Genomic DNA, 27,835 nt, shown 5'->3' on the forward strand with positions numbered 1-27,835 from the left:
CCCTCTCGAAACACCACCTGCCTCAGCTTCTACCAGAACAGCATGTATTTGCACAAAGTGGAGTGAGTGTGCAGAGTGTGAGCATGCACAGAGCAGCAAGCGTGCACACAGAGCACGGTGAGCATGCATGTGTGCACAGTGCAAGCATGCACAGAGCAGCAGGTGCGCACAGTGCATGGTGAACATGTATGTGTGCACGGTGCAAGCATGCACAGAGCAGCACGTGTGCACAGAGCACAGTGAGTATGCATGTGTGCACAGTGCAAGCATGCACAGAGCAGCAGGTGTGCACAGTGCATGGTGAACATGTATGTGTGCACCATGCAAGCATGCACAGAGCAGCACGTGTGCACAGTGCATGGTGAGCATGCATGTGTGCACAGTGCAAGCATGCACAGACCAGCATCACAGGCACTAAGCAAGGTGAGCGTGCACAAGTCCACAGTGTAAGCATGCCCAGACGGGTGTGAGTGAGCAGAAAGACAGTGCACACAGCATGCACAGAGCACTGGAACAGCTCCGCCAGGTCCTGGGTGAGAAAAAGCCTGCACATCTATTCAGTGAGTGCGTACGCGGCCAGGTTAAAGTTTGGTGGGTGACAGGTGCTCATGGGTAAGATGTAAATAATTAATTAAAGATGCAAATTGGTCGTTTCCCTGAGAGACAGTGAATGTGGAGCTTCCCCTGTCTGACCTCCTTACCACCAGGCTGCACCTGACCGTGCAACAGGTTTCTCTCCAACTCTCCTGGTAATGGTTGTGTTGTTCCCAGATTGCTTTGTTTTGCATGGGATTAATTAATTATGCACACCGTGCAGGGCAGGGGAGGTTTGAGAGCCCAGCTGTAGCAATCCTGCCTTGCCTGGGTAACATCAAGCAGGCAACGTGTGACAGACAGCACAGCACTAGCTGCTCAGATCAGTTTTATTTTTTCTTGCCTTGGCCCCGAGGATCTTGCGGAGGGATTGCTGCCGCAGGGTAGCAATCCAGGCTCCTGCTGTGGATGGTCTCCTGGGAGGGGGCACCTGTATCTTGGCTCTGGCCTCAGGGTGCGCTATAAGAGCTTGAGAGGAGGGGGGTCCTCTCCAGCAGCCCTTGGGGCTGTATGACTCCCTGCAGGGTCAGAAACATGCTGCCCCCACTGAGCAGCCCTGGAGGAACTCAGCGATGATGCTGCATGGACCACCAGCCGCTCACGGCCCTCTGGCCTCCTTTTCTCATCCATTTTGGATACCTGAGGAGTGTGCTGCTCCATGGTCTGTACACTGGCAGCTTTAAGGGAGCTAATGCCTGAGGTGGCATTGCTGAGCCCCCCAGGAAGAAGCAATGCCCGTGCACCTCTGTTTTCCAGCTGCATAAGCACAGTGAGCTGCAGCTGGTACCTGCACTGCCCTCCAACTCCCTCCAGGCACAGCCAAGACCCCAGAAATCCTTTGGCTTGTGCTGGTGTTAGGTCAGACATTAGTTTAACAAATAAAAAAAAAGCAGCTCCACTCCAGAGGGGGCCTGCCAAAAACCTTTTCACAAGTCCAAAATGATTATATCAGTTCCTTGGAAAGGCAGAAAGCTTCAGCTTGCTGTGCACCAGCATCTCCTATCCTTTCCTGCGGAGCTTCCCCCTGCCTGTCCCGTTGTGTGGCAGGTTACCCCATGCCAGAGGAAGGACTTTGCATTTGTGCCCGTTAAATGTCAGTGGGTTCCTGCCAGCTCATTTCTCCAGTTTATCGAGGCTGTTTGGATGGCAGCCCTGTCCTCCAGTGCATCAGCTGCTCCTTGGCTTGGTGTCTCCTGCAGACTTGCTGAGCTTTCAGGAGTCTTACCTGGTTTATGCTGCCCAGCCCCTGTTTTGGGGGTCAAAGACTTACTCTTTCCCTCCACCTGCCCTGCTGACCCAATTTTATTTGGGATGCTGCGTTTACAGCTGTGAAATGGCATGAGCCATGCAGCTGCGCGTTAAAAGCAGCCCAGCGCTCCTGCACGGGGGGAGCGTTGGGATGCAACAGGGGACATCTCTGCCCTGATGGGAGGTAGAGGTCTGGGGACATGGGGTGATTGCACCCCTGGGGACAGGAGCCACAGATTTTTCTGGGGGAAGGTCAAAGAGGATGAGGCATTAACCCAGGCCAGCAAGAAGCAGCACTACTCCTGCCCTCTGTCTCCTCCTAACCTCAGGGGTAAGGCAGAGCTGGACCTCCCACTGCCGCCCAGTCCCTGCGAGCTCTGCCCTCCCAGCCCGTGGGACGAGGACGCTGGCGAGGCGAGGGCTGATCCAGTCTCCAGTGCCACCTGCTGGTAAACCATCCCGGCCAGAACTGGGAGCCCTGGGGCAGCCCGTACCTCTGCCCATCACTGCCCTGCGCAGCCCGGAGCTGTGAGACCCTGCACCCAGAGGCAGACCCCACGAGCTCAGTGGCCATGCTCTATAAAAGCCACTCCATGTCCCCCCCAGACCCTTTATTGTCATCCCCTTCATCCAGCCCCTTTCAAATCCCAGACCCCTGCAAAAATTATCCTCCCCTATGTCCTGAGCACCCCATGTACATCCCCACGGGCTTCGCTGTCATGGGTGGGCTGGGGGCTGCAGGCAATGAGCCCACCCAGGTACAAAGCTGGGTTGTCACCTGCCCCAGGGACAGGACATTCCTCAGACTTCTTGTCTGGAGATCCTTGGGTTCGTCAGCTCTACTAGTAATTAATAAAGACATCTCTGGGCGGGCTTGGTGGTGCTATAGGACTTAGACGTACGGGTCCTCTGCTGGGGTTATGGGGCTCTGCTGGACCCTGCCCAGCTGCACCAGGGGATAGCTGTGTGCTCCACGCCTCTTCCATCATGGCATCAAGCTCTGGCTTCCCCACCTACACCTGGCCCTTCCACAAACTTCTGTGGGTATTATTGTCACCACCACCCCAAAAACCCCCAAGGCTAAGAGAGGTTGGTGTCCCCACATCCTACCAGCTTCAGGACTCTCAGGTACAGCACCATCTTCAGCGTCTCCCCATCTATCACCAGTTCCCAGTGGCCCCAGTTTTCCCGCTATATTCCCAACCCTGGGCTGGGGCTTCCTCTGGGTGGCTCTGGGAGGAGATGCTCAGCGTGGTCTGCAGCAGGAACTGCATGAATTGCCTGGCTCTGCTCAGCACTAATGAGATGCTAATGAACCTGGGCTGAACCCAGGGGTGCAGGAGGCAATGCCCTGGGTATCTGAGCATTATTCATGAGGAAGGAGACAAGTTCTAGGCAGGAAGGAACCAGCAGCACAAAGAGCTGTCATTTAATGTGCAAGACCGGCAGCAACAGGTTTCAGGGCACCAGATGTGGAGCGAAGAGTCATTTCCAGGGGCATCTTCAGCCAGCAGCAGCAGAAGGGCTGCAGAGAGACACCTTCAGCAGGCTAAGCCCCAGGGAAGATGAGGAAGCCGGAGAAGATGCTGTCAGACCCTTCAATCCCCACCAGGGAGTTCTTCTCCGTTGGCTCCAGCCAGACAGACTCGTTCACTGCCATTTTGAGGACCACACCGCCGGTGGTGACCTGGTAGCTGCTGTGCACGTAGTCGCAGAAGGTCACTACCTTCTCACCCCTGCTGCCCCGGCCCTTCTTCACGTTGAGGCACAGGTTGCCCCTGGAGGTGACGTGGTAGGTGAAGTAGTAGATGCCTGGGATCCGGCAGGTGAAGCGGCCGTAGCGGTTCTCATAGTGACCCTTCTCGTTGGTGATGATGCGGTCAAAGCGGATGGGCTGCTCGCGGCGTGGGTAGGAGCTGATGGTCCTGGCAGCGGAGAAGGCAGACTTGAGGGTGGACTTGTAGTCACCAGAGTCCCCCTGAGGGCCAGGGAGTCCCCGTGGACCTGGTAATCCCCTTGAACCTGGAAGGCCCCTGGGGCCGATCTTCCCAGGGTGCCCTGGTACTCCGGGATCTCCTTTCTCCCCCTTGTCTGCTTCGTGCTCCACCTGGCCAGGGGGACCTAGAAAGCAGGAGGAAGAGTCGTTGTGGTCATAGCTAAGCCCCACGGGTCTGCAGAGGTGGCACTGGGAAGGAAACTGCTGTACCTGTGCTGGGGTGTGGGGCAGTGGAGACCCCTGCCCACCTGGCAGGTGTGACACCCCTTGCTCTCATGCACCCTCCCTCCCCAGGATCCTCAGGGTGCTCTGGTCTGTCTAGCCCCTTCTGTTCCTGAACATCACCCCCACCTGGTAAGACCCCAAAGGGGCTGGTGGAAAATGGATTGCTTTCCCAGGACCATGCACCCAGCACCACCTTTTCCTGTGCTCGGTACTCACAAGATGATGTTTTCCCCACCTGCAGCCTCCTCCTTACCTTGCTCGCCCTTTGGGCCATTCTCCCCATCTCTGCCGTTGCTGCCAGGCTGTCCTGGTAACCCTGGGATGCCTGGGATGGTGCCATAAGTCTTGCAGAAGGAGGCACTTGCGAGCTGTCCTCCAGCCAGGCAGATGAGCATTGCCCACACGGTCTGCATCTGCTGGAGCACAGAAGGATGTCAAGGGGCTTGCCTTGGGCGGTGGGAGGGATGGGAAAGGCACTCTTTGCTGCTCTAGAGGACAACAACTAGAAGCACATCTGGGTAATATCATCAGGGAGGGAAAATATCCTGCTGCAGAGCCAAATTTGCTCTCCTGATGACTTTGGAGGGACCAGCCCCTTTGGGCATGGTCAGTCTCTTCCTGCTCTTAAATTACCAGATTACAAGTGCCCAGAACTTCAGCCACATGAATATCTGGGGACAGGTTTGCCTGTGCCAGAGGTCTGATGTCCAGCCTGGCCATGCTGCTGCCATAGGCATGTGCTGCAGGTCCCTACTGCTCCCTCAGAGGAGAAATTCTCCATCCTGGTTTAGGACCACACCTGCAGGGTACAATCATCTCCCCAGGTGAGAGCGGTTTCATCATTGGCAAAGGGATAGATAGCTCTTGCTCTCCACCCACATACCTGAGGCAGAGCTTTAATCCTTGCAGATAGCAATGAAATCCCCAGACCTGCCCTCCCAACCCCTGTGGGTTCCCATTGTATCCTGCCACATGCCTGCTTCATCCCAGGAGCGTTTCTATATCTAACTAGCCTTACTGGGACAGTCACCTGGCTTTCCAGTCCTGGGGTTCCCATCTTCCTTCTGCCCTCCTGGCATCCCACAGACCAGCTCCTTCCCCAGCTCCTGGTGCAGGTGCATGTGTGGTAAGCACTGGGCATGGGGGGGCTGTATTGGGACATCACATCACCCCAGCCATGCTCTCTGGCCTCGGGTGGACTTTCCCAGCACTGAAACTCTGGTGTCAGCAGGAAAAGAAGTGGGTGAGTTGAATTCTCCAACCACAGCTGCTCCGATTTGGATGCAGCAGGTACAAGGACCGGTCTGCAGGCTCCTAGCTGAGGTCCAGGCAGACGACAAGAGCATCTCAGGGCAGGAGAGCACCCTCAGGGCTCCCTTCACGCTGATGCTCAGTCCCTGATCGCCTCTCTTGGCCTTTGCCATCTCCCTTTTCATCTCCCGCTTCCCCCAGGTGAAGCAGGAGGGATCGAGGTCCCATCAGGTATCTCCACCACCCCCAGCTCAGGACCCCCTTTTCTTTTCTACCCCAAGCCACAGTGAAGTGCCACTGGTGCAGGGGGTGACCGTCAACCTGGGGCTGATGGGTTCCCAGCGTGGTCCTACCTGCAGGGAGGAGCTGGAGCTCAGCCTTGCCGACCTCTTGCTCTTACCTTGAGCTTCTTGTTGCACGGGTGGGGAGATGGAGCAGGACACGCCAGTGTCCTGCTTGGAAATGACCACGAGGGAAAGCAGAAGTTTGCTGCAAAGGTTATTATTGTGAAAGGATCTGGGCCACATCCCTTTTTTATCTTTAGCTCTTATCCTTTCTTCAGTGGCACTTTCATATCCGCCACAAATGCTGTCCGTCAACTCAGCAGAACATGCCGCCCCCAAAGAGCACCCTGGGGCCCCTCGGGCGTACAGCTCTGGCCCTGGGGAGCAGAGGGATGTCTGCTCTGCCCTGCAAGCTCTCTGGGTCCTGCTCATGTGTGCTTGCTACGGGCAGCGCATCTGTGAGCTCCCGACAAGTTTGGGATAACCCCTGAGGGCTGCAGGAATGTTGCATGTACTTAGCTAGTAGCCCTCAGGCTCCTTCGCACATCCCCAGCTCTGCTGGGAGGTACCGGCAGGACCCAAAGGATGCTACAGAGGATGGGAAATGATTTCACCCTGCGGTAAAAGCATGTCCAGTCCTGCTTTCTGCTGATGCCCTGTGGAAGTGAAGCTCCGGATGTTCAGGGGAGATGACCTCCTTTTCCACTGTTCCATGCGTGCTGCCAGGAGGAATCTCCATTGGGTTTTGGTGGGCTCTGTAACCTCCACAGCAACAAGCTCCTTTGGTGTGGCTCAGACCCTGCTCTGTCCCTGGTGAGTCTAGGACCCTGAGGGTGTCCCAGCCACCAGAGGCATGGGTGGCTGTGAGGTTTGCTGTGGTCTGTGACCCTCTGCAACTGAATTGCATCCACTTGGAGGGGAAAGGGAGTATTAGGGCTCCTTCTTGGAGAAGTCTCAGTGTGTCTTGCCCCCCCCCCCCCCCCCCCCCCCCCCGGGTGGGGGCTGTGTGCATGGGCGCAGGAACCATCCCCTTCCTGCAGTCAGTGCAGCTGAGGGTCCTACCCCAGCAAGCAAAGTCAGGGTAGTGAATAGTGCATGATGCTCATGGATGCTGAACACGGCTGAGTCAGGGAGGGCTCTGGGATGTTCTGGTACCATGCAGACATCCAGATGTCATGCAGACATCCAGACATGGTGCACACATGCACATGGACTCCACATCCACCTGTCCACATGTGGGCTCCACCTGCAGCAAGGTGAGTCACGGAGGAAAAAACACGCTAAGACAGGCACGCTGGGGAAGGTTTTTTATTGACACTTTCCATAGATGGCTCATGGCAAAGATGCTGCTGCAAGCCTCTTCCAGGACTTGTCCTGGTGTCCTGGCTGTCCCTGGTGCAACCCAGGTGGGAAGGGGAGAGGCACAGAGAGACCTCTTGCTCTGGCAGTGGAAGGTGATTCAGGGTTATCAGGGTGGATGTACATGGCCGGGCCAGCAGGAGCCCCAGGGTTTGGCGTCATCATGCTGCGTGCAGATGCATCCAGATGTGCCTGTCACCCCCATTCAGCAGCTGCCTGTGCTTGATCCCCAGGCCAGGGGGTTGTGTCTGGTGGCTGGGGCTGACCCCCTCACTAGGGCTTCCCACCCAGCAGAGAAATCTGGAGCATCAGCAACAGCCTGGTGGTGAGCAGCAGCATTTACAGGGAAGGCAAAGAGGTTGGTGTGCTGGGGTGGGCTTTGGTGATCCTCTAGTCTGGGAAGAGCAGGAACCCTGAGAAGATGCTGTCACTGTTGTTGATGCCTACCATGCTGTTGTAGTCATTCACCTCCAGCCAGACCTGCTGCCCAGCACTCAGGTGGAGAAGGATCCCACCAGAGCTGACCTGCATGGTGTTGGTCTTGTGGTCGCAGAAGCTGGCCATCTTGCTCTCGTCCTTGTACAGGATGACGCAGAGGTTGGCTGTCAGCGAGGTGTGGAAGATGAAGTAGTAGAGGCCGGGGAGCCTGCAGGTGAACTTGCCAGTGGTGGTGTTGTAGTCGTGGTTGGTGTTGGTAATGACGTGGTTGAACACCACAGGGACGTTCTTCAGGGGGAACTCCATTGTCTGCCTTGTCACTGAAAATGCTGACTGGTGCTTCTGCTTGTAGCTGCCTGGCAGACCCGGGTTTCCAACCACCCCCATAAACCCAGGGTCTCCAGGGGGACCAGGGGGACCGATGGGGCCAGTCTTGCCTGGCAAACCAGCGATGCCTGGTTCCCCTTTCATGCCCTTGGGTCCTTGTGTTTTAGGAGTGGCCGGGATGCCTGTGGTGTGTGGAGTGAAAGGGAGTCAGTGGCAGTGGCAGGATCTAAGGAGAGGCTCCTCCAGCCCCTTCGCTCAGGCAGAAGAGGGTTGTTGCCTCTCTCCAGCATCCCCTCCTCCTGCCCTGTCCACAGATGATGCTCTCCATGGCCTGAAAACCAAGGCAGACAGGCCATGGAGGACTCAATGGCCCCCCTTCAACAGCCTGTGTGGTCCCCCTCTTTGCTCACTCACCTGGCTCGCCTTTGGCTCCCTTCAGCCCATCCCGGCCATCCTTGCCTGGCACACCTGGCAGGCCTGGGAGGCCTGGAGCCCCATAGCAGCTGTGAGGGACATCTCCGGTCACAGAAGACCCCAGATTCAGGAGCAGGAGAGCGAGGGGCAGATAGCGTTGCTCCCAGAAGCTCTGCCCCATTTTGGTGCTTTGGTTCCTGGAAAGGGAAAGAAAGGGCTGGAGTGAGTGGCCACGGCAGGGTGGCTTCCAGGGCATGGGGCACAGGAGCTGCTGTGCTATGAGGCCGACTGCACCAGCAGCACCTGACTGTGATGACTGTGCCCTCAGTGTCTCCCCCACACCAATTGCCGGGCGGTGGGGAGGTGGATATGGGGAGGCAGACCCTGGGCTCAGCACCACCCCGAGGGCAGCCCCTGATGGCACAAGGTGGGTTGGACTTTCAGTCTGGATAGAGCCAAGAGGTCTTGTGGTACCCTTGGCCAGCCCCAAGCTCTCCCAGTTCAGCATCCTGACCCCCCTGCAGATGCATATGCTACTGCAGACTGTTGCATCGTGCTGCACGGAGACTGGAGTTCCTTGGATCCAGCTGATCTCACCCCTCCTCCAGCAGCAGCCCGACTTTCCTGGCTCAGCCCTCAGGATCAAGCACCCCATCAGCTGGAGATGTCCCAGGACAGTGCCTGGCCTAGGGGACTAGGTTTTCCCTCAGCAAGGACAAGCTTGCATCCCACCCCATGATATGTGTGCAGCCTGGCAGTGCCTCTGTCTCCTCCTCCTCCTCTCACATAGCCCAGTGCTGTGCCATGCTGCTGGACCCCCAGTCCCCCTGCAGCCACCCCAAAGAGATGGACCTTGCAGCACCTCTTACCTCTTACCTCTCGTGTGGGGAGCAGGGCACAGGATCCTGCACTGCTGAGCCCTCTGGCTGCCCTGGGCACTGCTGGCCAGCACAGCACGGTGTGGGTGACTCTCCGTGACACCCTCCTGGAGGAAGTTGCAGCGTTAGGAAAGGGCCCGTGGGGATCCAGAACCCCCAGCTAAGTTTCACATCCTCCTGCTTGATGGTTTCCTCTAAGCAAACACTTCCCTGGCTGTCGAGCAAGACTCATACTTGTGCCACTGCAGCAGCAGGGGCTGGAAAAACAGAGGCTGGGATAAGCCTCCACCAGGAGATGTGCCACAGACCCTCCAACCACCGTGGGGACTAGCCCTCTGCAAATCATCTGCCTTCCACCCATCCTGAGCTCATTTCTGAGCAGAAGGGCAGTGAGGGGATGGGAGGCAGAGCCTCATGCCAGCTCCAAGGGGCCAGAGATGCCTGTGCAATGAAGGGCTGGTGCAAGCTCATTACCCGTCTCTGCCTGGGAGATGCTGCACCCCTAGGCAACGGGGCTGAAGGATGCTCCTCTTCGAGGGGATGTCCTCTCTGCACCTTACCCTGTGCTCTGCCAGCTCTGCTGGCTGCTGGATTTGCTGGGGCTCCAGCATCCCTGGTCGGGGTGTTGCTCCTCGCAGGTGACCTGCCCTCCTCCTCACTGCTCCAGCAATGAAGACATTTGACTGCTCGACATGTGTGTAGCTGCTCCTCTGAGTAGCAGTCCTAGAGTATGGCACTTGTGTGGCTTTCCCGATGCTTTCTGGCTGCCTGATACCCACCCAGCCTGCTGCACTGCCTGCCAGTCTCACCCCAAGCCACCGAGAGAAGAGCATTGCCTCACAACCACCATTGCCCCACAACTCCATCAGTCACCCTGAAGTCCCTGTGCCTCCTTGCTGAGAGGCTGGAGGATGGCAGCTGCCTTCCCCCTTCCTGGGAGTGTTTGGGTACCAACAGAGGGCCATGTGGGTGAGGTGTGGGGTCTGCTGTCTGTATTTCACCTTATACAGGACGGCCAGCTTCGACTCATCAGAGAAAGGACACACATAAGCTAGTCCCAGAGATTTCCCATTCCTCCCTGTGAGTGCCAGCTCTGCTTGTACGCTCTGTTCCCTCCTGTCTTTCTGCCTTTGTGGTTAGGGTTCTCCAAAGAGAAGCTGGGATTGCTTCTCTCCCTGGGCAGCTCGGGAAGGGACCCGGGACATAAATGGTTTGGGAAAAACGCAAGAATAAGAAAGGCAACCCAAGTGGCTGTTGTGGAAGAAGGGTTTATTTGTACTGATGGGAAGGATGTGAGAGGCAGTAGTGGCTCAGCACCAGAAGGACATTTGCAATGGTTAGTGTAGCAGAAGCAGTGGCATGCAGTGATTTCCCACTCAGGAGCAAAGAGCCACAGCTGATGAAGGGCTCTTTCTGACCCCGTGACAACTGGGTCTCTCCAGTGTGGGGTCTGAATGTCCAGGAGGAGAAAGAGCTGCTGGGACCAGAAGCCCTCTGCCTCCAGGCTGGAGCGGGCAGACTCAGCATGGAGGCAACTGCTAGCAGGGGTCTCACTGATGCAGTGATGACCCACGGCCTGGCCACTTTGTGACATTGGTGGAAGCACAGGACTTGTCTGGTGGCTTGGTTTGCGGCCATCCCTGTTTGTTGTGGTACTAAACCATCCCACACACTCAGAGGGGGAAAACACGTGCAGAGACACCCACTGCAATGTGGTGGTGCTAAGCAGGTCCAAACTGGGAGTCCATCAGCCCATCTGCGGGAAGAGCATGAAGCCATTGAAGACGCTGTCTGCCTCGGAGCCGCTGTAGATCATGTTGCTGCTGCCAGGGTTGGTGCTCACGGAGACCTGGTCGCCCATAGCCAGGCTGAGCACAGTGCTGCCCGAGTTCACCTGCAGGATCGTGCGGCTGTTGTAATCACAGAAGCTGACCACGCGCTCCTTGTTCTTGGTGATGCTCAGGCAGAGGTCCCCGCTGGAGATCACCTGGTAGGCGAAGTAGTAGAGCCCAGGGACACGGCAGGTGAATTCCCCAGTCTGGGGATTGTAGGAGTCCTCCTGGTTGGTGATGATGTTGTCAAACACAACTGTCCCGCTGTTGAACCGTGGGGACCTCAGCGAAGCGGAGAAGGCAGGACGTGGCTGGTCCAAGATGTTGCCAGCTTTCCCCTTGTCCCCCTTCGGCCCCGGCTGTCCTGGGAGCCCAGGGAGGCCAGGCAGGCCGGGGTAGCCCTGTCTCCCTGGCATGCCAGGAGTCCCTGGCTCGCCTGCATCCCCCTTGGGTCCCTGGATGCCTGTCCTCTGTGTTGATTTCCCTAGGGAGAAGTGGTGAGGAGGAACTGTTCATGCACATCCAGCATCTCCCGAGCTGCTCTCACAGACCGTGATGCTCCCACCAGGAGGCTTGAAGCTCCCAAGCCACCTGCACCACCCGCATCCCCAGCTCCCCATTACCTGGCTCTCCCCTGTCACCCTTCTGCCCTGGCCTCCCATCAAGGCCAGGGATTCCAGGGAAGCCATCCTTGCCGTTTGGTGCCTGACACAAGCCGTCCTCCAGCAGGGCCGTGCCCAGCACTGATGCCAGGATGCTGGTCGCCAGCCAAAGCCCAGGTTGCATCCTGCCTGCCTGCAGGCGCTGGGGTGGGGGAACTGCAGATGGAGGCAAGAAGAGAGCAAACACACAGGTGCACCTTCAACACAGACATGCAAGTGTGCAGGTCAGCTGCACATGTCGTCCATGTCACCCATGTGTTGTCCAGTACAGATAGCTGGACACCACATGCAGTAGTGAAAATAACTTCCTGGAAGGATTTTGAGGCTGTTTCCTTGTGTGATCTGAAATCATTGATGTTACTCATGTGCCCATGGTCGGGTGGAATTGGAAAGCCCAGGACATGGAGCGTGGCGTAAACCCTTTGGTGCATGTCCTGGGGATGGGTGGTTGCACATCAAATGCATGCAGAGGATGCTTCTTCCAGTGTTGGGGAGCAAGCACTGATGTATGGGGGCAGTGGTCCCATGGGATAGAAAGCACAAGTGAGGAAGGGATGCAGAAAGACATGACAGAAGAGGGAGAAACAGGCAAAAGGGATCCAGGTCTCCAACACACAGAGCTGGGAGAGAGGAGGAATGTTCTGAGCGCACAGACCTACCCCAAAACTGCAGTACTTAGCCTGGGACAAGCTTGCAGAGCCCAGTGATGTCCACAACCACATGGAGACATGGAGCAAGGACAGATTACTGCAGCCCACCCCCTCCACCCCCCCATCTTCTCTCCCTTTTCCTACTTTAAATCCTGGTGGAGGAGGAAAGTGAAGAAAGGAAGGTGGCAGGGAACAAGGACTGAGAGTGATGACAGAGAAGGCATGTGTCCCCAGCTATTTGGGGTGACTTACCTCCTTGCTGGGGTGAAGACAGACCAGTCTGAACAGTCCGTTTTCTAGAAGCTCTTGCCTGGCAGCAGGGAGGAAAGGGGTGGGGGTGGGCTGGGGTGTAGTTGCATGCACGGTGGTTTGCCTGGTTGGGGAAGAGAAATGCCAGGTTTTGCTTTCTCTGCACAAAAAAGAAACTCGTTTCCCTTTCCACATTTGGTCGTGCTGGTCACAGTCAGGGAACAGCTTGGTCAGCGAAAGTGCAGGACCACAGGGTTCCCAGCAGCACGGTCCCCACGGCAGGGACCAGTGGTGACTGGGCACAAAGCAACACAACAATGGAGGGTGCCCCAAGGCATGCCACAGCTGTCACCGCAGGTGACCCATGGTGTGAGCACTAGGTGGCATGGCCATCCAAGGGATGCTCGTCAGGGATCACGCTTGATGACTCCTGGTCTGGGTGGTGGGCAGAGCACGGCTGTCACTGACCTTGTCATCCCTGCTGCTGGGGGCTGACCCCTCCAGATGCCCACCCTGAGGGAGCAGGGCTCCGGGAAGGATCACCAGTGCCTGTGTGGCTCAGCAGGGCCTCGAGCATCCTTGATGAGACATCTCCTTCCTACTGCCCTCACTTCAGTGGTTTGGGGACCTTGTCTCTGTAGTAGAGCGGGAGAAGATGGGGGTCTATGGCACCTAGGTTGCTCCTGGTCCTGTGCTGCTTTGCACCAGCCAGATCTGGGCAACCCCAGGAGCTGTGGATGGCCTCCCCCTGACCTACAAAATGAAAAAGCCAGTGTCTTACGCCACAGACCCCAGGGAAGGTGCCCAAGGATTCAGCTCTGCCACAAAAAAGTCCAAAAAAGCCACCAGTACCCAAGCCCTACCACGACAGGGAGCAGAGGGATGAGCCATGCCACAATGACCCCAGCAGGTGGCAATCCTGGGGATCCTGGGGACCAGCCCCATCAGATCCAGATCCACCTGGAATCTCCTTTCAGGACCCATGTGGCAGCTGCGCTGACCCTCATGAGAAAGAGACGCTGGGCTTCCCAAAGCAAATGTAGCCACAGCGGGAGCTCGGGGGAGGATGTTCCGAGGACAGAGGGTGGTGTGAAGGCCCAGGACCAGGGTGGTCCCAAAGCCAAGGAGGGCTGACAAACCCTCTGTCCCCCCTGCCTGCCACCTCTAGCAAGGTGTTGCATCACTTCCAAAACAGCTGAAAAAGGGAATCACTAATGTGAAACCAAAAATCAGCCCGGAGGCCCTTACCACACAAAACTTCACTCATCAGTGCATCTCCATTAATAATTACCTTTGGAGATTTGTCACTGAGCTGGTCTTCAATTCATTGAATATATGCCCTCTTAATGCAATAGAATACACATTTTTAATCAAAATGTCACCCCGTAATAAATCAGATGCCCAGAAGAAATGCAATTTTATTTTATCAGCGGAGTTCCTCTATCAACCAGATCTGTAATCGTGTCAAGAAAAGATGACGGGTGAGTTTGAAAAGACCTACCTTCCACAAAATGCTGTTTCTGGACAGTAATTGTATTTCTGCCCTATTGCCCTTTCTTAATATACAGCCAAAATGAGACCACTCCAACATTTCATGCAGGATTGATTGATGGCTCTGTCCTAGTGCTCCTTGGTCTCTGACTGTCCCCTTAACCCCATGTAAATGTTGACTTACAGGGGGCTGGTTGGGGGTTTCCAGCATCTTCTGGAAGATGGTGGTGGTCCAGGCAGCACCTCTTCCAGGTCCTTGAGACCCCTGAGCAGCTCTTAGCCCCAGTCACTTGTCTTTTGATGTCGCTGAGTTCCAATCAAACCTTCCTCCACCATCCTCTGAGCATCTCCTCCTCCTCCTGATCTGCAGCTGGGACGGCTGTGGCTCCAGGGGACGGCTGGCTGCAGGGAGCCGTGGGTGAGCATGGCATGGTGCCGCCCCAGAGGCTTCTGCAGAGCACATCTGCCATCGTCACTGAAATCGGGAATCAAACCTCTTAACACCAATGCAGCATTAAGGAGCAGGTGCTCCTTCATTGCAGCGCTGGGTGCTTGGTGGCATCTCCACAAATCAAGCACACCTGTGTAGATTTTACCGTTACATTTATACACAAAATTATAAGGTCGTACACTCCCAATTACAATGACTGGTTAGTAATTTGCATATAATTGTAGTATTTGCTGTGTCACCCTTTTCTGTTACTATGCTTGCACAGGGGAAGGGGCTTCACCTGGGCGAGGGTCTCCTTGACCTGTGGGCGTGATTTTTAGTGTTATAATGAAGGGAGTTCACTTCAGGACACCTTAAAAGTTAGTTTTGTTGCCAAGTTGGGAGGCTGGATGTTGGCCTTGCCAAGCTGTCCAATAACCCGTCCTATACACTATAGAACCTGGGTGCTCTGGTTGCGGTCTGGAGAGTGAGGACAGAGGGTATTATGGTCTATAGCATAGGGACTTCAAGGAACAGTCTGGGATAACAAGCAGCACTGCGATTCATACGTCATTGGTTAATAAGCGTGAACGTAATTCTATCATGAAGGTTAACTCCTTAGAATCAAAATGTTCTTATAAGAACATTATAAGCTTAGAAGAGCTGTTCCATCAACACAAAATACAGGGAGATTCGGTGAAATTTTAAGCTGATCCGCAACACCATCACAAGCATCCCTCCAGCCGGGCACGCTCCTCCTTCCCCCTCCCGTCAGGGCCGCTCTGGGAGCGGGCGCAGGCAGCGGGGTGACACGCCACGAGGTGGCAGCGCTGCCTCAGCCATGCCTGGTGGCACCTGCCGTCGGGGCTCCGCGGCCTCCCCCGAAAGCAGGTGGCTGGCCGCGCCTCCCCGTGTCCCCAACGGCCACGCCGCGGGATGCCCAGCCGCGGAGCGAGCCCACGGGCATCCCTGCCTCGGAGCCGGGAGCCACAGCAAAACCCCCTTCCCTCCTGCAAACGGCCCCAGTGAGGCCACGAACATCCTCCCCCCAAGCTGGGAGCAGTTTGGTACCCTGAGAGCCGGGGAGAAGTGGTGTTGCACCGGTGAGGACCAAGCCGTGGTTGGAGTTGCAAGGGGTTGTGATGCCCTGGCAGGTTACCCCAGCTGCTGCAGATCCAGCAGCATCCCACCAGCACCACCACCAGCATGGAGAAAGGGCAAGGACGATGGAGGGCACCCTCAGATGGCGTGAAATGGGGCCAAGGCCAAGGCAGAGGGGAAGGTGGGTGTATGCTGGAATAGCCAGGGCACCGCAGAGCCCTGCAGAGCACCACACAGCACCAAAACCCACCCCGAGGAGGACAGCCCTGGGTCTGGGGGAGCCTGACCACTGTGGTCAGCATCCACATCATTTAGGGTACCTGTCACGGCCTCCTGGCTCTGCTGCAGACCCAGACAGCCTTGCTCCAGATGGATTTTACCCCAAGCAACCCTCCTTTCAGGATGGGCCATGGGGTGCCAGCTCCTTCACCTCCTTGCTGCCCCACCACCTGGTGGTTCCAGGCAGGATCAGTCAGTGCCATCCGAGCCTTGCACCCCTTCATGGAAGAGAAGTGACCCCTGCAAAGCCCCCTCCCTGCATCCCCAATGCCTTCAGGCACACACGAGCTGCCTGACAGCAGACAGCGGGGAGGGATGCTCCTCCACTGCCTTCCCTGCTGGGGATCCCCTGGGGTGCAGAGTGGTGACAGGCAGGAGCTGCCAGAGGAGGATAAATGAGGTAGCCAGCGCCTCCCTGTCACTGCTGAGGAGACAGCGACGAAGGCAGGTGGTGGGAGATCAGCAGTGCTGGCAGGTACTGCACACGCCTCTGCTGCCAGTCACCAGCATCCCAGCCTGCCACCCGCACCCCCAGGAGGTCAGGACAGCTCAGAGCATCCGTGCTTCTGCCCTCGCTGGTGGCTTGAGGATGCCTGAATAACCACTGCAAACTGGTTTTGCAGCGGTTGAGCTGGCCTGTCCCCAAATGCTCACCCTGGGCCGCTGACCACCGGGTAAACTCCCTGCGCAATGCAATGGAGTTGGCATGCATTCTGCAGGCTCCCATGTTTCCATCAACCGAACAAGAAGCTGGGATGGTTCGAGTGCCCTGAAAGGATTTCCTGACACGTCAGCTGAAAATCAGGCTGCAAGGCCACTTGCCACGCAATGTCTAAAACGTTTTAATTGTTTTCCTAGGGGATGTGGTATTCCTATGACAGATGCTTGCACAGAGCAGGTGGGAGGAACAAAGACAGGTATGGGGTTTAAAAGCCAGGATTTTATGCTCCAGCCCTTTCTCCTGTCTCCTGGTGCTGATACACATCCCTGTTGGCTCATGGGATGAGAAGAGATAGAGAAGTGCTGAGCAGCCCTGGGCAATGCTAGGAAAGCATGTCCCATCCCTCCTCCTCTTGTTCTCTGTTAGGGATGTCAGGGCTTTTTGTTATTCAACATCTATTGGTTAATTTGGCTGATTGTTTCCCATTCTTTAATGTATCCATTATTTATTTATTCATTTGTGTATCGAGCATTTCCGGATTGATCACTTTGGCATGTAAATGAGCTGCTCTAGTGCCTGTCACTGAAATTTGTAGATTGGGAGAGTTTACAATCAAATACAGCCGGAATCTAAATCACAACATTTCAGGCGATAATAGCAGGGAGAAGGCAGGAAGGATGTGCCATAAATAAGATGGGATCAGAGCAGGGTGCCCATAGCTGTGCTGACAACACACCAGCAGCCCCGGGGCATGCAACAGGGTCCCTGCTTTGTGGCATTGCTCTGTGGCTGGTTCCCCCAGCACAGAAGGGCAAGCAGAGGAACCAAAAGGCTTTTGGGGAATGGTAGGATCTAGCCACTACTAGGAGTAGGGCTACTCCTCGAACCAGTCTCTGAAGGGGGCTGATTTTAGCATGGTGAAAAGTATGCAGACTATGGGCTGCAAGGGGCATCTGGCCCATTGTATGGGATATTGATTTGTTTGCCACCGTGGCTCACGTTTGGCTTCTTCCTACCACTCAGGGCTCCATCAAAAGCCTGTGGATGCATCCAGGATGCAAGCCTGTCCATCTTAAGGCCAGTAAGGGAGATCACTCAAGATGAGTAGAAGCGATCGCAGTGCTGTAAGCCTTCCTGCAGGCAATGGGCACGGCGGCTGGGCTGAGGAGCAAGGAGCCAGCCAGGACCCCTGCAAGGCCAGGGGAGAGGTGCCTGTACCACTCCATGGCAGGGCATCCCGGGACAGAAATCCAGCCAGGAGAAAAATTATGTTCAGCAGGCACAGTGCTGTGTGAATCCCAGCATTTAAAACTTCGCAATTTTTTTTTTTAATGGCTTAAAAACCACAAGGCAACTGAAAAAAAATACAAGTCATGGTCCTTCCTTCCTCCCCCTCTTGGCTTTATGCTATGGCTCAGGAAACAAGGCTTGGAAAGACACCCTGGACAATAGGAGTTTCCCTTCCTAATCCAAAGTGATGGCCATACTGCGAGGGAGGCACAAGATCCTCTTCTCTGGGCTTTGTGTTTTGATGCCCTAGTTCTGGGTATGCGAGGTTTGCTTTCTTTGGGGCCATCAGGGCATGGCGAGACCATCATGAATCCCTCCACCAGATGGGGATGTGCTATTCCCAGGCAAGCGGAGACCACCATGCACTCCTTTATAGCAATGTCATGCTTTCCACTGGGCTGAGATGACCAGCATGGATCCTTCCTGCATGTCATGCACAGCCAGATCCTGATGGCTGCTAGAGCATCGCATGCTCTTCGCAGGCTAACCTCAATGCCATCATCTGTTTCCCTGATGTAACACCTTGAAAAATGAAGTAGAAGTTTCCTGCAGGTGAGTGTTAGTGTTAACTGGGTCAGCGGCAGCTGGAGGTCCATGCTGGCTGGAGACTATTACAACTTATTTCTATTACAACTCACTTTCCACAGTGGCTTCTCCAGGAGCTCAGCTTCCCTTTGACTGACCTTGGCTGCTGGATCGATCCAAAGTTGCAAACTCACTTCTCACGTCCCCACAATTTGGAGAGCATCTGATTGCTGCTTCAAAGGCTTTGATTGCTTTTGCTTCTGGGCAGCAGGACCCCGACGGGTGGCTCGCAGGCACCATCAGCCAACCTCCAGCTTAGTGGATTTGCTGAGGAATATCCCAGCCCAGCTGCAGCAATGCTGTGCAGAGCCAGACCTGACGTTTTCAAGGTTGGAGATGTATTCAGGTGGCGGTAGGCTGGAGGTCACCATGCCTCCTTGTCCCTCCGGCCCATGCTTGAGCCCTTCAGCAGCAGGAGTAAGGCATTGATGACGGTAGCTCCCTGGGGTCTGGTTCCCCAGGTGGGCAGAGGGCAGCAGCACTGGTACCCTCGGCACTCATGTGGTCCACACACCTACAGCATCCTCTCCAGCATTTTCATTAGCTCGGCAGCTCATTACTTTCTGTCAGCAGATCCCAACCTCTCTGCTTCTGCTGTGCTCCCTGTGGGTTCACCCTACTCTTCTCAACCACCTCCATCACTTTGCAAGGAGGAGGTAGCCCCTTCCCAGCTTGGGCAGACACTTTTCCACTTGCAGTGGCATTAACTACTAGAGATGCCGTCCCGCAGGCGCTGCTGCAAGTCCTCTCCCTCCTCTCTGCAGGCAGAGGTCAAACCCGTGTCCTTGCTGCCAACTCAAAAGCAAATCGATCAACATCTAGGAGACAATTGCAGTCCTCATCGAGCCTCTGCGTGGGGGGCAGTCGCGTGGCAGCCCCAGCACTGACTCCCTGGCCTGGAAGTTATTCTTTACTCAGACTCTTAATTTCAGAGCTGCACTGAGGGATGAGAAGACTCCTGGCTTCTAATTAATTACTGAGTTCCCTGTAATTGGTGCAATTTACTGCCAGTCTATCTGTTTTATTGCACTGCGGAAAAGGTCATTTTCTAACACTATTTTTTCAAACACCCTAGTGAGTGGCCATAAGATGTGCCTTGAAATTCATCTCCAAACTCCAAAGCCAGGGGGAAGGTTGCAATGGGGGGCAGAAGGCGACTGCGGTTCCGTGCCCATCACCAGAGGTGTTCACCCAGGAGGTCCCTGGGGGAACCACACGTGGCACTTGGGGAACACAGTGTGGGGGAACTGGCTGCATCTGGGCACTGGGTCCTGGTCCTCTGGATCTGGGTCTGGTACACACATGTCATAGCATGAGGCCAAGCACAAGCTGACACGTGTAGGAGACCCTCAGCTGGGCTTCATGTGGCATTTCGTGTCACACAGTCTGGGCATTTTATGGCGGGTTCAGATCCATCCTGTAATGGGATGGATTTGTTTACATTAGTCTTTATAAGGAGGTTTCAGGAGCCTCAGGATGGGCAGATCAGGCAGTGGGATTTCTAGGGAGCTCTAATCTAATCCCTGAGCTTTTCAAATTAATTTATTTGGGGAAACCAAATGGAGCCTCTCATTTGCCACAAGGGTACAAGAAGATTAGCAGGTTGTCTCTCCCAGTCTGTCCTGAACTGGATGGACCTCCCTAATCCCCTAAAAGCCCATGCTGGTGGGGAGCATGTGTCTGTGTCTCTGCTCAAGTGTCACCTATCCTGCTTTGGTGTAGCATCCCCTAGGTAGAGCCATATCCTTCCACTTAAAGCCATGCTGATGTGCCTCACTGGGGCTTAAGAGGGGATTTTACTGAGCCCTTTAAATTGTCTCATTCACTAATTAATGACCGGGTTTTGGTTTCGGAACAAGCACTTAGATAAACCGCAAAAGTGCATTTCATTAATCTTAATTAATGATTTAAATACTCAGAAGCCTCTGCTAAAGCCCTGTGATTGATGGCAGCTAGCTGGCTGTATCACCATGCTTTGGTCCCTTGGCATCCTTGACTGTACAGTGGGGATATGGGCACTGACCCTCCTTGCTTTCCCTTTGCCTGCTGCCTTCAGATCTAGGCTGGTCACCTCTCTGGAAGGTTTTAGCTAGGTGCTTGATCAGAAAGTGAATGAGTGACAGCTCATATCTTGTGCTACACACAACATCTTCCCTGAATTTAAACTCTTGCGTGTCTCTGTGCGTGCAGCCGCAGCGTGCCAATAGCTAGGGCTGGTGGAAAACGGGGTTTGCAGACCCTGGAAAGGAAGAGCTGGGCAAACCAGGCAAGAAATTGCACTTCAGGCCACTGCAAAAGCACCTTCCACATCCCTGCAGGGCTTGGAGAGCCCATGGGGCACAAAGCATGTTGCATGCCATCCTACGGGATGTGGCACCAAGAGCACTTCCCAGTGCCGAGACGCTGAGGAAAGACCTTCCATTAGATGCACACACATAGCTGTGCAATTGCTCATGGAGACAGGATTTAAGGGGGAAAAAGGACTCTCCTGCTCTGCCAAAAACCTGCTGCTGAGCCTGAACTTGGAGATGGCACCTGCCCGCACCCTGGACCTGCACGCTGCCTGCACTCTGCGCACTGGAGGGGCTGTGCCCAAGGTGGTCGCTCCCACACTCCTGGCTCCCTGAGGGGTTAAGATAGAGGTATCTGTCACAATTAAAGTTAAGAGCATTTGTTAAACGCTCGTTTGCATGCCCACAAAGGAGCACAAAAGGACAATGGCAGGAGAGGGACCCCAAACAATACGCTAGGGCTACTCCCAGGCTCATCACAGGAGAGCCATCAGCCCATCAAAGGCCAATCTCCACAAGCCCAGAGGAGCACAGGGACACAGTGCCAGCTGGGAACCCAGATTGCAGACTCCAGAGGAACAGCCACCTTGTCCAGGGCCCCTTCCAGGGGTCCCAGCGGACCCATCAGCCCCAGTGTCGAGGTGTGAAACCCATCACCATGAGTCACTGGGAGTAGCTCCTCAGGTCACCTTTTGGACCAAGGGGGTTGCTGCCTAGGGGTGTCAGATCCATCATGGGACGCAGGGTAAGAGCATTTTTGGATTTATTATGGACAAGCTGGGTGTCCATATGGACACTGTGGGAACTGGGAAATGTGGACACTGGGAACTGGAGGCATCCACATTGCATATATGTGTGTATATGTATGTGGAGAAAAATAATAATAATTATATATATATATATTCTCAGGATCTCCATCCTGCCCAGCCAGAGAGGGGAGCAGAATGTGGCTGTTGGTGTCCTCAATGTTCTTTTGGGTGCTCTGACTTTCTGTCTGTGACCTGTGTGGCCAGCCAGGTATATAGGTATATACGTATATATGAAGTACATGTGTGCTTTGTCTGTGTGTGCCTGCTGGGAACACACACCTTTATGAGGAGCAGTCAACGTGGAGTCACTAAGGGGAAATCATGCTGATGGAAGGGCTGGCTGGGTACACCAGGGGAGAGTGGTGGATGTTGTCTACCTTGACCTCAGCAAGGCTTTGGATGCTGTGTGCCACAACATGCTCACGGGTAAGCTCAGGGAGCGTGGGTTAGAGGAGCGGGCAGTGAGCTGGGCTGAGAACTGGCTGACTGGCAGAGCAGAGGATCTGCCCTGAGGCCATGCCTGGAGAGCTGTGCCCAGTGCTGGGCTCCCAGTTCCAGAGGGACAGGGAACAACTGGAGAGGGTCCAGCGGAGGCTGCAAAGGTGATGAGGGGGCTGGAGCATCTCCCTTGTGAGGAAAGGCTGAGAGACCTGGGGCTGTTCAGTCTGAAGGAGACCGAGAAGGGATCTTACCAACGCCTACAAATATTCTAAGGGCCAGGGTCAAGAGGACCTTCCAACCCCTTTTTTCCAGAGTCCAGGCGCTTCTCAGTGGTGCCCAGCACCAGGACAAGGGGCAACAGGCACAAACTGCAACACAAGAAGTTCCTTCTGAATATGAGGAAGAACTTCTTTACCTTGAGGGTGATGGAGCAGGGGGGCAGGCTGCCCAGGGAGGCTGTGGGGTCTCCTTCTCTGGAGACATCCAAACCCGCCTGGATGGATCCTGTGCAGCCTGCTCGGGGGGAACCTGCTCCAGCAGGGGTTGGACACGGTGATCCCATGATCCCAGAGGTGCCTTCCAGCCCCACTGTGCTGCGATTCTGTGATCTTCAGCCTCACTACTGGTTGGACACAGGGACAGGGAGCTGCAGCAGCCTCACCTCTCTCAGCTCTTGGATCCAGCATAATAGATTTCCCACTAATAATAAATAATAAAAGCAATTTCATGATGAAGAGATCGGGAATCAGCATAGGAACCACCCACACTTGTGTCTGCTGTGGTTACAGGGATCCAGCTGCAGACCCTGAGTGCTACATCCACTGGTTATACAGACAGGGAGAGAAAAAGCCCCTTTCTGGAGAGAACACCAAGAAGCTGTGCCCATAATGTTGTTCTTCCAGGAGATGAGCATCCTCCTGCTCCTCTGGGATCTCACTAGTTCAGTGAGTGACACGCACATCCTCCTCTTTCAGCATCCCAGTTACTTTGTGGTTTGGATCTGGAGGTGAGAGACTGTTGTCTGCAGCTCTGCGGTGATATCTGCTTGACTTTTCACTGAGACCTGGCTCCACTACAGCGAAATCCTTGTTCTCTCCCTAGGCATGCCCTTCTCTCAGAGGAGAATCAGGAAGGGGGACTCCCTTCATTTCATGTCATCTGATAAAGAAGGATGTTTTAAAGCCCCACTTCCTCGAGTCATGAGATTGAGTGCAAAACTCTGTTTCCACCTAAAAGAAGTACATTTATGCCCATCTGGTGAAGGAAGAGCCCCAAAACATTATCAAAAGGCTGCTGTCCGTTTAGACATCAAAAGCTGAGGATGAGAACTCAAAATCAATAATGGTTTTTAAGCCAGGCCTGACTGGAGGTCTGGAATAGGTTTGGGGCAGAGCAGGGGGTCCACCAGCACCCCCAGGGTGACACTGAGGAGCATTCTAAATTCCTGGGAAACCTAGGGGCACAGGTTATAGGTGTCACCTGGGGTGGCAGCATCTCCCCTGTGCCTCTGAGGTCCAGGCATGTGCTGAGCAGCAGCTGGCCTTCCCTACGGCCGGTGTGCCTGAGGTTGTGCCTGGGATGGGGAGCCTTCCCTCGGGTCTCAGGGCTGCAGAGATGTCAGTCTGGTCCTTGCTCTACGCTGTACCTCCTCCTCCTTTATTAAACATCACACTTTTCTTTGGATGCTGCTTAAATTCTAATCAAACCTGCTTGCCAATGGTTACCCCCGAGCCCCCAGGGCTGTACTGCCAAGGGCTCCTGTGTTTCTGGCATCTCCAAGGCAGCATTTCTTCTGTGCCTTTCTGCCTCAGCAGTGCTCTCAGCACAGCCGATCCCGCTGCTTTCTCATCTGACTGTGCAGGGTCTTTGCAGGGGAGGAACAGATGGGAACCACCAGCAGGACATCCACCCCAAGGGAAAGCTGGCAAGCTGGAGAGAAGCACTCTGGGGCATCCATCTTAACCAGACATCTACCTCTTCATGAGTGCTAGTGGTAAATTTGCACTAGTGCACTTCACCGTACCCTCCGATGGCTCAGCCCTGCTGTCCAGACAGCCCCAGAGCCCTGCAGGATTGCTGCGATCTGCAGCTAGTCCTAAATGGTCCTTCATGGGACGACCCCTGTGAGTGCAAACTCACTCGAGTGTCCTCAAACCAGACTCGGGAAGGAGGGGCTGTTGCTGTCTGATTGTCCTTAGGGGGTGTTATTTGGATCAGACTGAGGACAGATAAATAATCTGCATGCAAAGTGCTTTCCTCATGCACAGCTGGCTCGCGTGACACATACAGGAATCAGGGAGCTGGGGAAGGTTCATTATACCTGGGATTATAGAAGTGTCTGACAACTGCTTACTGTAAGCCGGCCAGAAGAAAAGGATGCTCTGCATTTTGATGAGACCCCTGCATGAGTGAGCAGCAGCAGCAGCAGCCGGGGAAAGGCACTGCTGGGACTTGCTTTCCTTGTGGACCCTAGGACCTGACAGCATCAATGGGCCACCCTGCAGCTGTGCTGAGTGGCCAGGGAAGTGGACCAGGAGGTCACTGGAGGATGGGGACAGTGCCTGCACACCGCTCCCACCCTGGATGGGCTGTTCTGGGGATGCCCTTTGGAGACGTGGTTGATATGGCCGTGTCCTCTGTCCGCGCCTGGTGCATGACCTGCGCCTGGCTGCAACCCCTCTTCTGGCTCTCCCAAACCTCAGCGAGCTGCTGCCCGCACTCCTCCCTGTCTCCTTTCTCCGTGCTTTACCCCTCCTGCGACAGATCCAGGTGTGCCCTCTGAGTTGACAACAGACAGGGAGGAGAGCCAGCTCCAGCTGGGTGGAGAGGCTGGAAATAGCCTTTCGTACACCATTTTTAGCAGTTCATTTGGAGTTGTGTTTTGCCAGCAAAAGTTCCGCACGCTGTTTATCTCTCTTAGCGGAAGGCTGTGATTATCGCAAAATGAAGCAGCATGTATGCAGTTCCTCGGCAGCACAGAGCCGCTCATGCAGCAGGAGGGATGCAGGCAAGCACAGAGAGTGGCTTCAAAGTGCCATTATTAATTCACACTCACATTCATTGTAATAACACCTTGAATCGTGGCAAATTCGGCTGGTGTTAACCACTCAGTGGAAGCAAGGGGCTTTCCGGGGGAAAAGGTCTGTGTAAAGAAGCGCGCTGGCTTTGCAAGTGCAGCTGCTTGCTCAGCAAATTAAGAGTGGGGTTGTACTGGTTTGACTGGGTCCCTGGCAGTGATGGTGGCTTGGCTTCTCCTCAGCAGTCTTTACATCCCACAGAATTTCCAGTTAGTGGGCACCGAGGTGAAGTTCATTGCGATCCTGTAGACAGGGATAGCCTGTGGACATGGATCTTCACTGAACGTCTCAGATCGCCTCTTCCAGCCTTTGAGCCTCCCCCAGCTCTCACCCCAGGGATGACACCAGAGGCACAGCTTTCTTTTTGGCAGGGAAGGGGTTATAACACACCAGCGAGCTTCAGCCCTGCCTCTCCTGTGTTGATCTGCACTCCTTCCGTGGGACGATTCCTGCTACCCAGTTTGCAGGGCAGCTGCTCAGCCCAGTATTTGCAGGGAAAGAGGGATGGGTCCTGGTCCTGTGCTGACCCCAACCCCCTTGTGCCTTGGCTAAGGGATGAAAAGACACTGACAATTTGAAAAGCAGGGAAAGCAGCATATACACACATGTATGTACGTATATGTAACAAATCTGCTACATAAATACAGGTACAGCAGGGACAGTCACACACACCCATGCATACATCCACCACATGCTTTCCTCTGGATCAGTTTCACTGAGGCTTATAACCCAAAAAATTGTATTTTTTTTAAAAATATATATACTAAGTGTTACACAAGGGGAAAATGCACCCGTGACAGTGTGTGTGTTTGACAGAGGTATTTCTGCAGCTGATCTGCAGCTCGTTCTCCTGCCTGATCTCTGGCTGCTCTGCCAGCAGGACAGGCTGAGGAGAGCAAGTCTGGGTGGCTGCTGACAAATCTTGGAGAGAAAAATGTAACAGCAGTCCCAGGAGCCAGGCTTCCTGGTGCTGGGAGGGTTTTTTGCCCACTGCTGGGGCAGGAGTATGGATAGTAGCAGCAGGGTGTCCATGCCCACCCTCTCCAGGCCAGTGGAGGACATCTCCCATTGAATGCTTTGCTCTTTTTGCCTGCAGCAATACTTCAGCAGCACTGGGAATGGCCTGACCTGGTCTCCCACTGTCAGCAGCCACATCAGCATTGCAAATGAAAAGGGAACAGCTGCTGGTAGGAGATTTTTCCAAACTGGAACCAGGATTGGTGATCAGAGCAGAGCTGTCACTGGGGAGGGGCAGGATGACCCAACCAGAAGACTGATGCAGCTTAGGAAGAGTGGAGGAGAAGGAGGAGGTGGGGATCATCCTGCAGTCCCTGAAGCGTTAAACCTCCAGCCCCAAGTGGATTGGGAGCATGCAGGAGCCACATTAAGAGGGGTCTCAAAGGAGGGGTAGAGCTGGACAGAGTCCCCAAGAAAGGCTCAGATGGAAGGCTGCAGCAGAGCTGGGCGCAAGGAGATGCTCTGGACCCAGTACTGCCAGGCAAGGAGCTGCTCTGGATCCAGTACAGCCAGGCAAGGAGATGCTCTGGACCCAGTACAGCCAGGCGGGGATGGCAAGTCCTGCTGAAAGCACTGGCTGATCCGAATATTTGCATTGTTTTTCTGGCCTTTTCTGATGTATTAATGAAGTGCTTTGAGGCATAGCAGGAGTGAATGCGCCTCCTCAGCACGGCTACTCTGGGCAATGTCTGTTAAAGGAAGCCTGCTCTGCGTGCTTAGTTATTAAAATACATTATTTACAGGGAGACAGAGAAAGCAAGACATGTGATCAGTAATGAGGGTGTAATGCTGCATTCTGGCTACGGTGGGCTCATTTCAGAAACACGCATTTTAACAAGGCCAGAGGCAAGGTCACACATCAAAGGCTGAGTAGGGTAGGTCACGCTTATCGGATGGGGGCTGCATCCCGCAAAGCAGTGCCCTTGGAAGAGGATGGCAGGTTGCAGCAGGCAAAGGCACTGCTGGCTGTGGCTAACAGGGCAAATGCAGTGCTTGTGTGAGCAAGAGGTGCCATGGAGGGTGATGACATCCCTGTCCACATGTCCAAAGCCTTGCAAAGACATGATGTGGCCAACTGGCTTTTGCAGCATCAAGGGGAGGGTTTTTATGGTGTGTCTGGGTGCTGGTGAAGGTCAAGCATGACTGACTTTGTCAAGGGGAGGCAAAGACAAACCTTCCAGACCAGACCCTGGCAGATGCTTTGCATGGTCTGAAGTGTCACTTAGACACCGGGTCCATAGAGGTGTGATCTGAGACCCACTGCCCCGGCACAGTCCTGTCATCACTGTCTCTTGGTCCCACAGCACAACCAGAACTCCCATGGAAGGCAAAGCAGATGCTCCTAGATCAGAGCTGTAGCAAAAAGTGGTCAGGAGTAGGTGTGAGGACCAGGAACTAAAAGGTGCCCAGGGGAGAAAAACATGGAATGCAGGATGGATATACCTATCTTTAGATACATTTACTCATACAAACCACTGTGTGCTCGTCACCCGCTGACACAGGAGGTGGATGTGATCTCCTTCCCCTGATCCCACCACTCCTGCTCCACATGCTGCCACCATAACAGCTCAGCCTCCTGCTCCAGCACCGGGTGGACAGGATGGGTGAGGGGAGGCCACAGAGGCAGGAGTGAGGTCAGGGAATGGAGGTGGGGGGCAGCATCACTTGATCCCCATGGCCGGATGGATGCAGGGGTGCAGGGAAGCTCCTTCCTGACCCTTTATCTTCCCTATGCATGTGGAGGCCATGTGCTGTGTGGGGTGGAAGGGTAACCCTCTGCCTGGTGATTTGAGCATGGAGCCAGCGTTCAGCACCAGGATGGTCACCTCAAGGAGGTGAGGGTGATGCTGATCAGTGATCATGAAGCTCTGGCTTGGCTTGAGTGTTGGCGCAACCTGGAGCTGCCAGTACCTATTTGTGTAGAGGTGTTTTGCTGTGGCAGAGTCCTTCCTCTGA

The 27,835-nt window shown here is 54.8% G+C and overlaps 3 protein-coding genes across 6 annotated transcripts; all 3 read right to left on the reverse strand.

Moving 5' to 3' along the window:
• Positions 1-3,231: 3,231 nt before the first annotated feature.
• On the reverse strand, positions 3,232-5,856 carry C1QB (complement C1q B chain). Of its 3 annotated transcripts, none has more exons than XM_056333233.1 (3): positions 5,668-5,856; positions 4,317-4,476; positions 3,232-3,963 (listed from the first exon to the last, which is right to left on the reverse strand). In XM_056333233.1, exons 1-3 carry the CDS (start codon positions 5,839-5,841, stop codon positions 3,392-3,394), a joined length of 906 nt encoding a protein of 301 aa, XP_056189208.1. In that variant the 5' UTR covers positions 5,842-5,856; the 3' UTR covers positions 3,232-3,391. The 3 variants fall into 3 exon arrangements, with proteins under 3 accessions (XP_056189208.1, XP_056189207.1, XP_056189209.1); XM_056333232.1 differs by having other exon boundaries at positions 4,317-4,479; XM_056333234.1 differs by having other exon boundaries at positions 4,317-4,479; positions 5,715-5,847.
• Positions 5,857-6,890: 1,034 nt separating this feature from the next.
• Positions 6,891-9,170, reverse strand: C1QC (complement C1q C chain). Of its 2 annotated transcripts, none has more exons than XM_056333350.1 (3): positions 9,013-9,170; positions 8,137-8,333; positions 6,891-7,904 (listed from the first exon to the last, which is right to left on the reverse strand). In XM_056333350.1, the coding sequence occupies exons 2-3, from the start codon at positions 8,315-8,317 to the stop codon at positions 7,348-7,350; spliced, it is 738 nt and encodes a 245-aa protein (XP_056189325.1). In that variant the 5' UTR covers positions 8,318-8,333; positions 9,013-9,170; the 3' UTR covers positions 6,891-7,347. The 2 variants fall into 2 exon arrangements, with proteins under 2 accessions (XP_056189325.1, XP_056189324.1); XM_056333349.1 differs by having other exon boundaries at positions 9,006-9,159.
• A 1,096-nt stretch (positions 9,171-10,266) lies between these two features.
• Positions 10,267-14,234, reverse strand: C1QA (complement C1q A chain). Its single transcript, XM_056331531.1, has 4 exons — positions 14,222-14,234; positions 12,411-12,611; positions 11,470-11,664; positions 10,267-11,330 (listed from the first exon to the last, which is right to left on the reverse strand). The coding sequence occupies exons 1-4, from the start codon at positions 14,232-14,234 to the stop codon at positions 10,762-10,764; spliced, it is 978 nt and encodes a 325-aa protein (XP_056187506.1). The 3' UTR covers positions 10,267-10,761.
• Between the last annotated feature and the right edge of the window lie 13,601 nt (positions 14,235-27,835).

The sequence above is a fragment of the Falco biarmicus genome, chromosome 3 (genome assembly GCF_023638135.1).
Source record: "Falco biarmicus isolate bFalBia1 chromosome 3, bFalBia1.pri, whole genome shotgun sequence".
Taxonomy (NCBI): domain Eukaryota; kingdom Metazoa; phylum Chordata; class Aves; order Falconiformes; family Falconidae; genus Falco; species Falco biarmicus.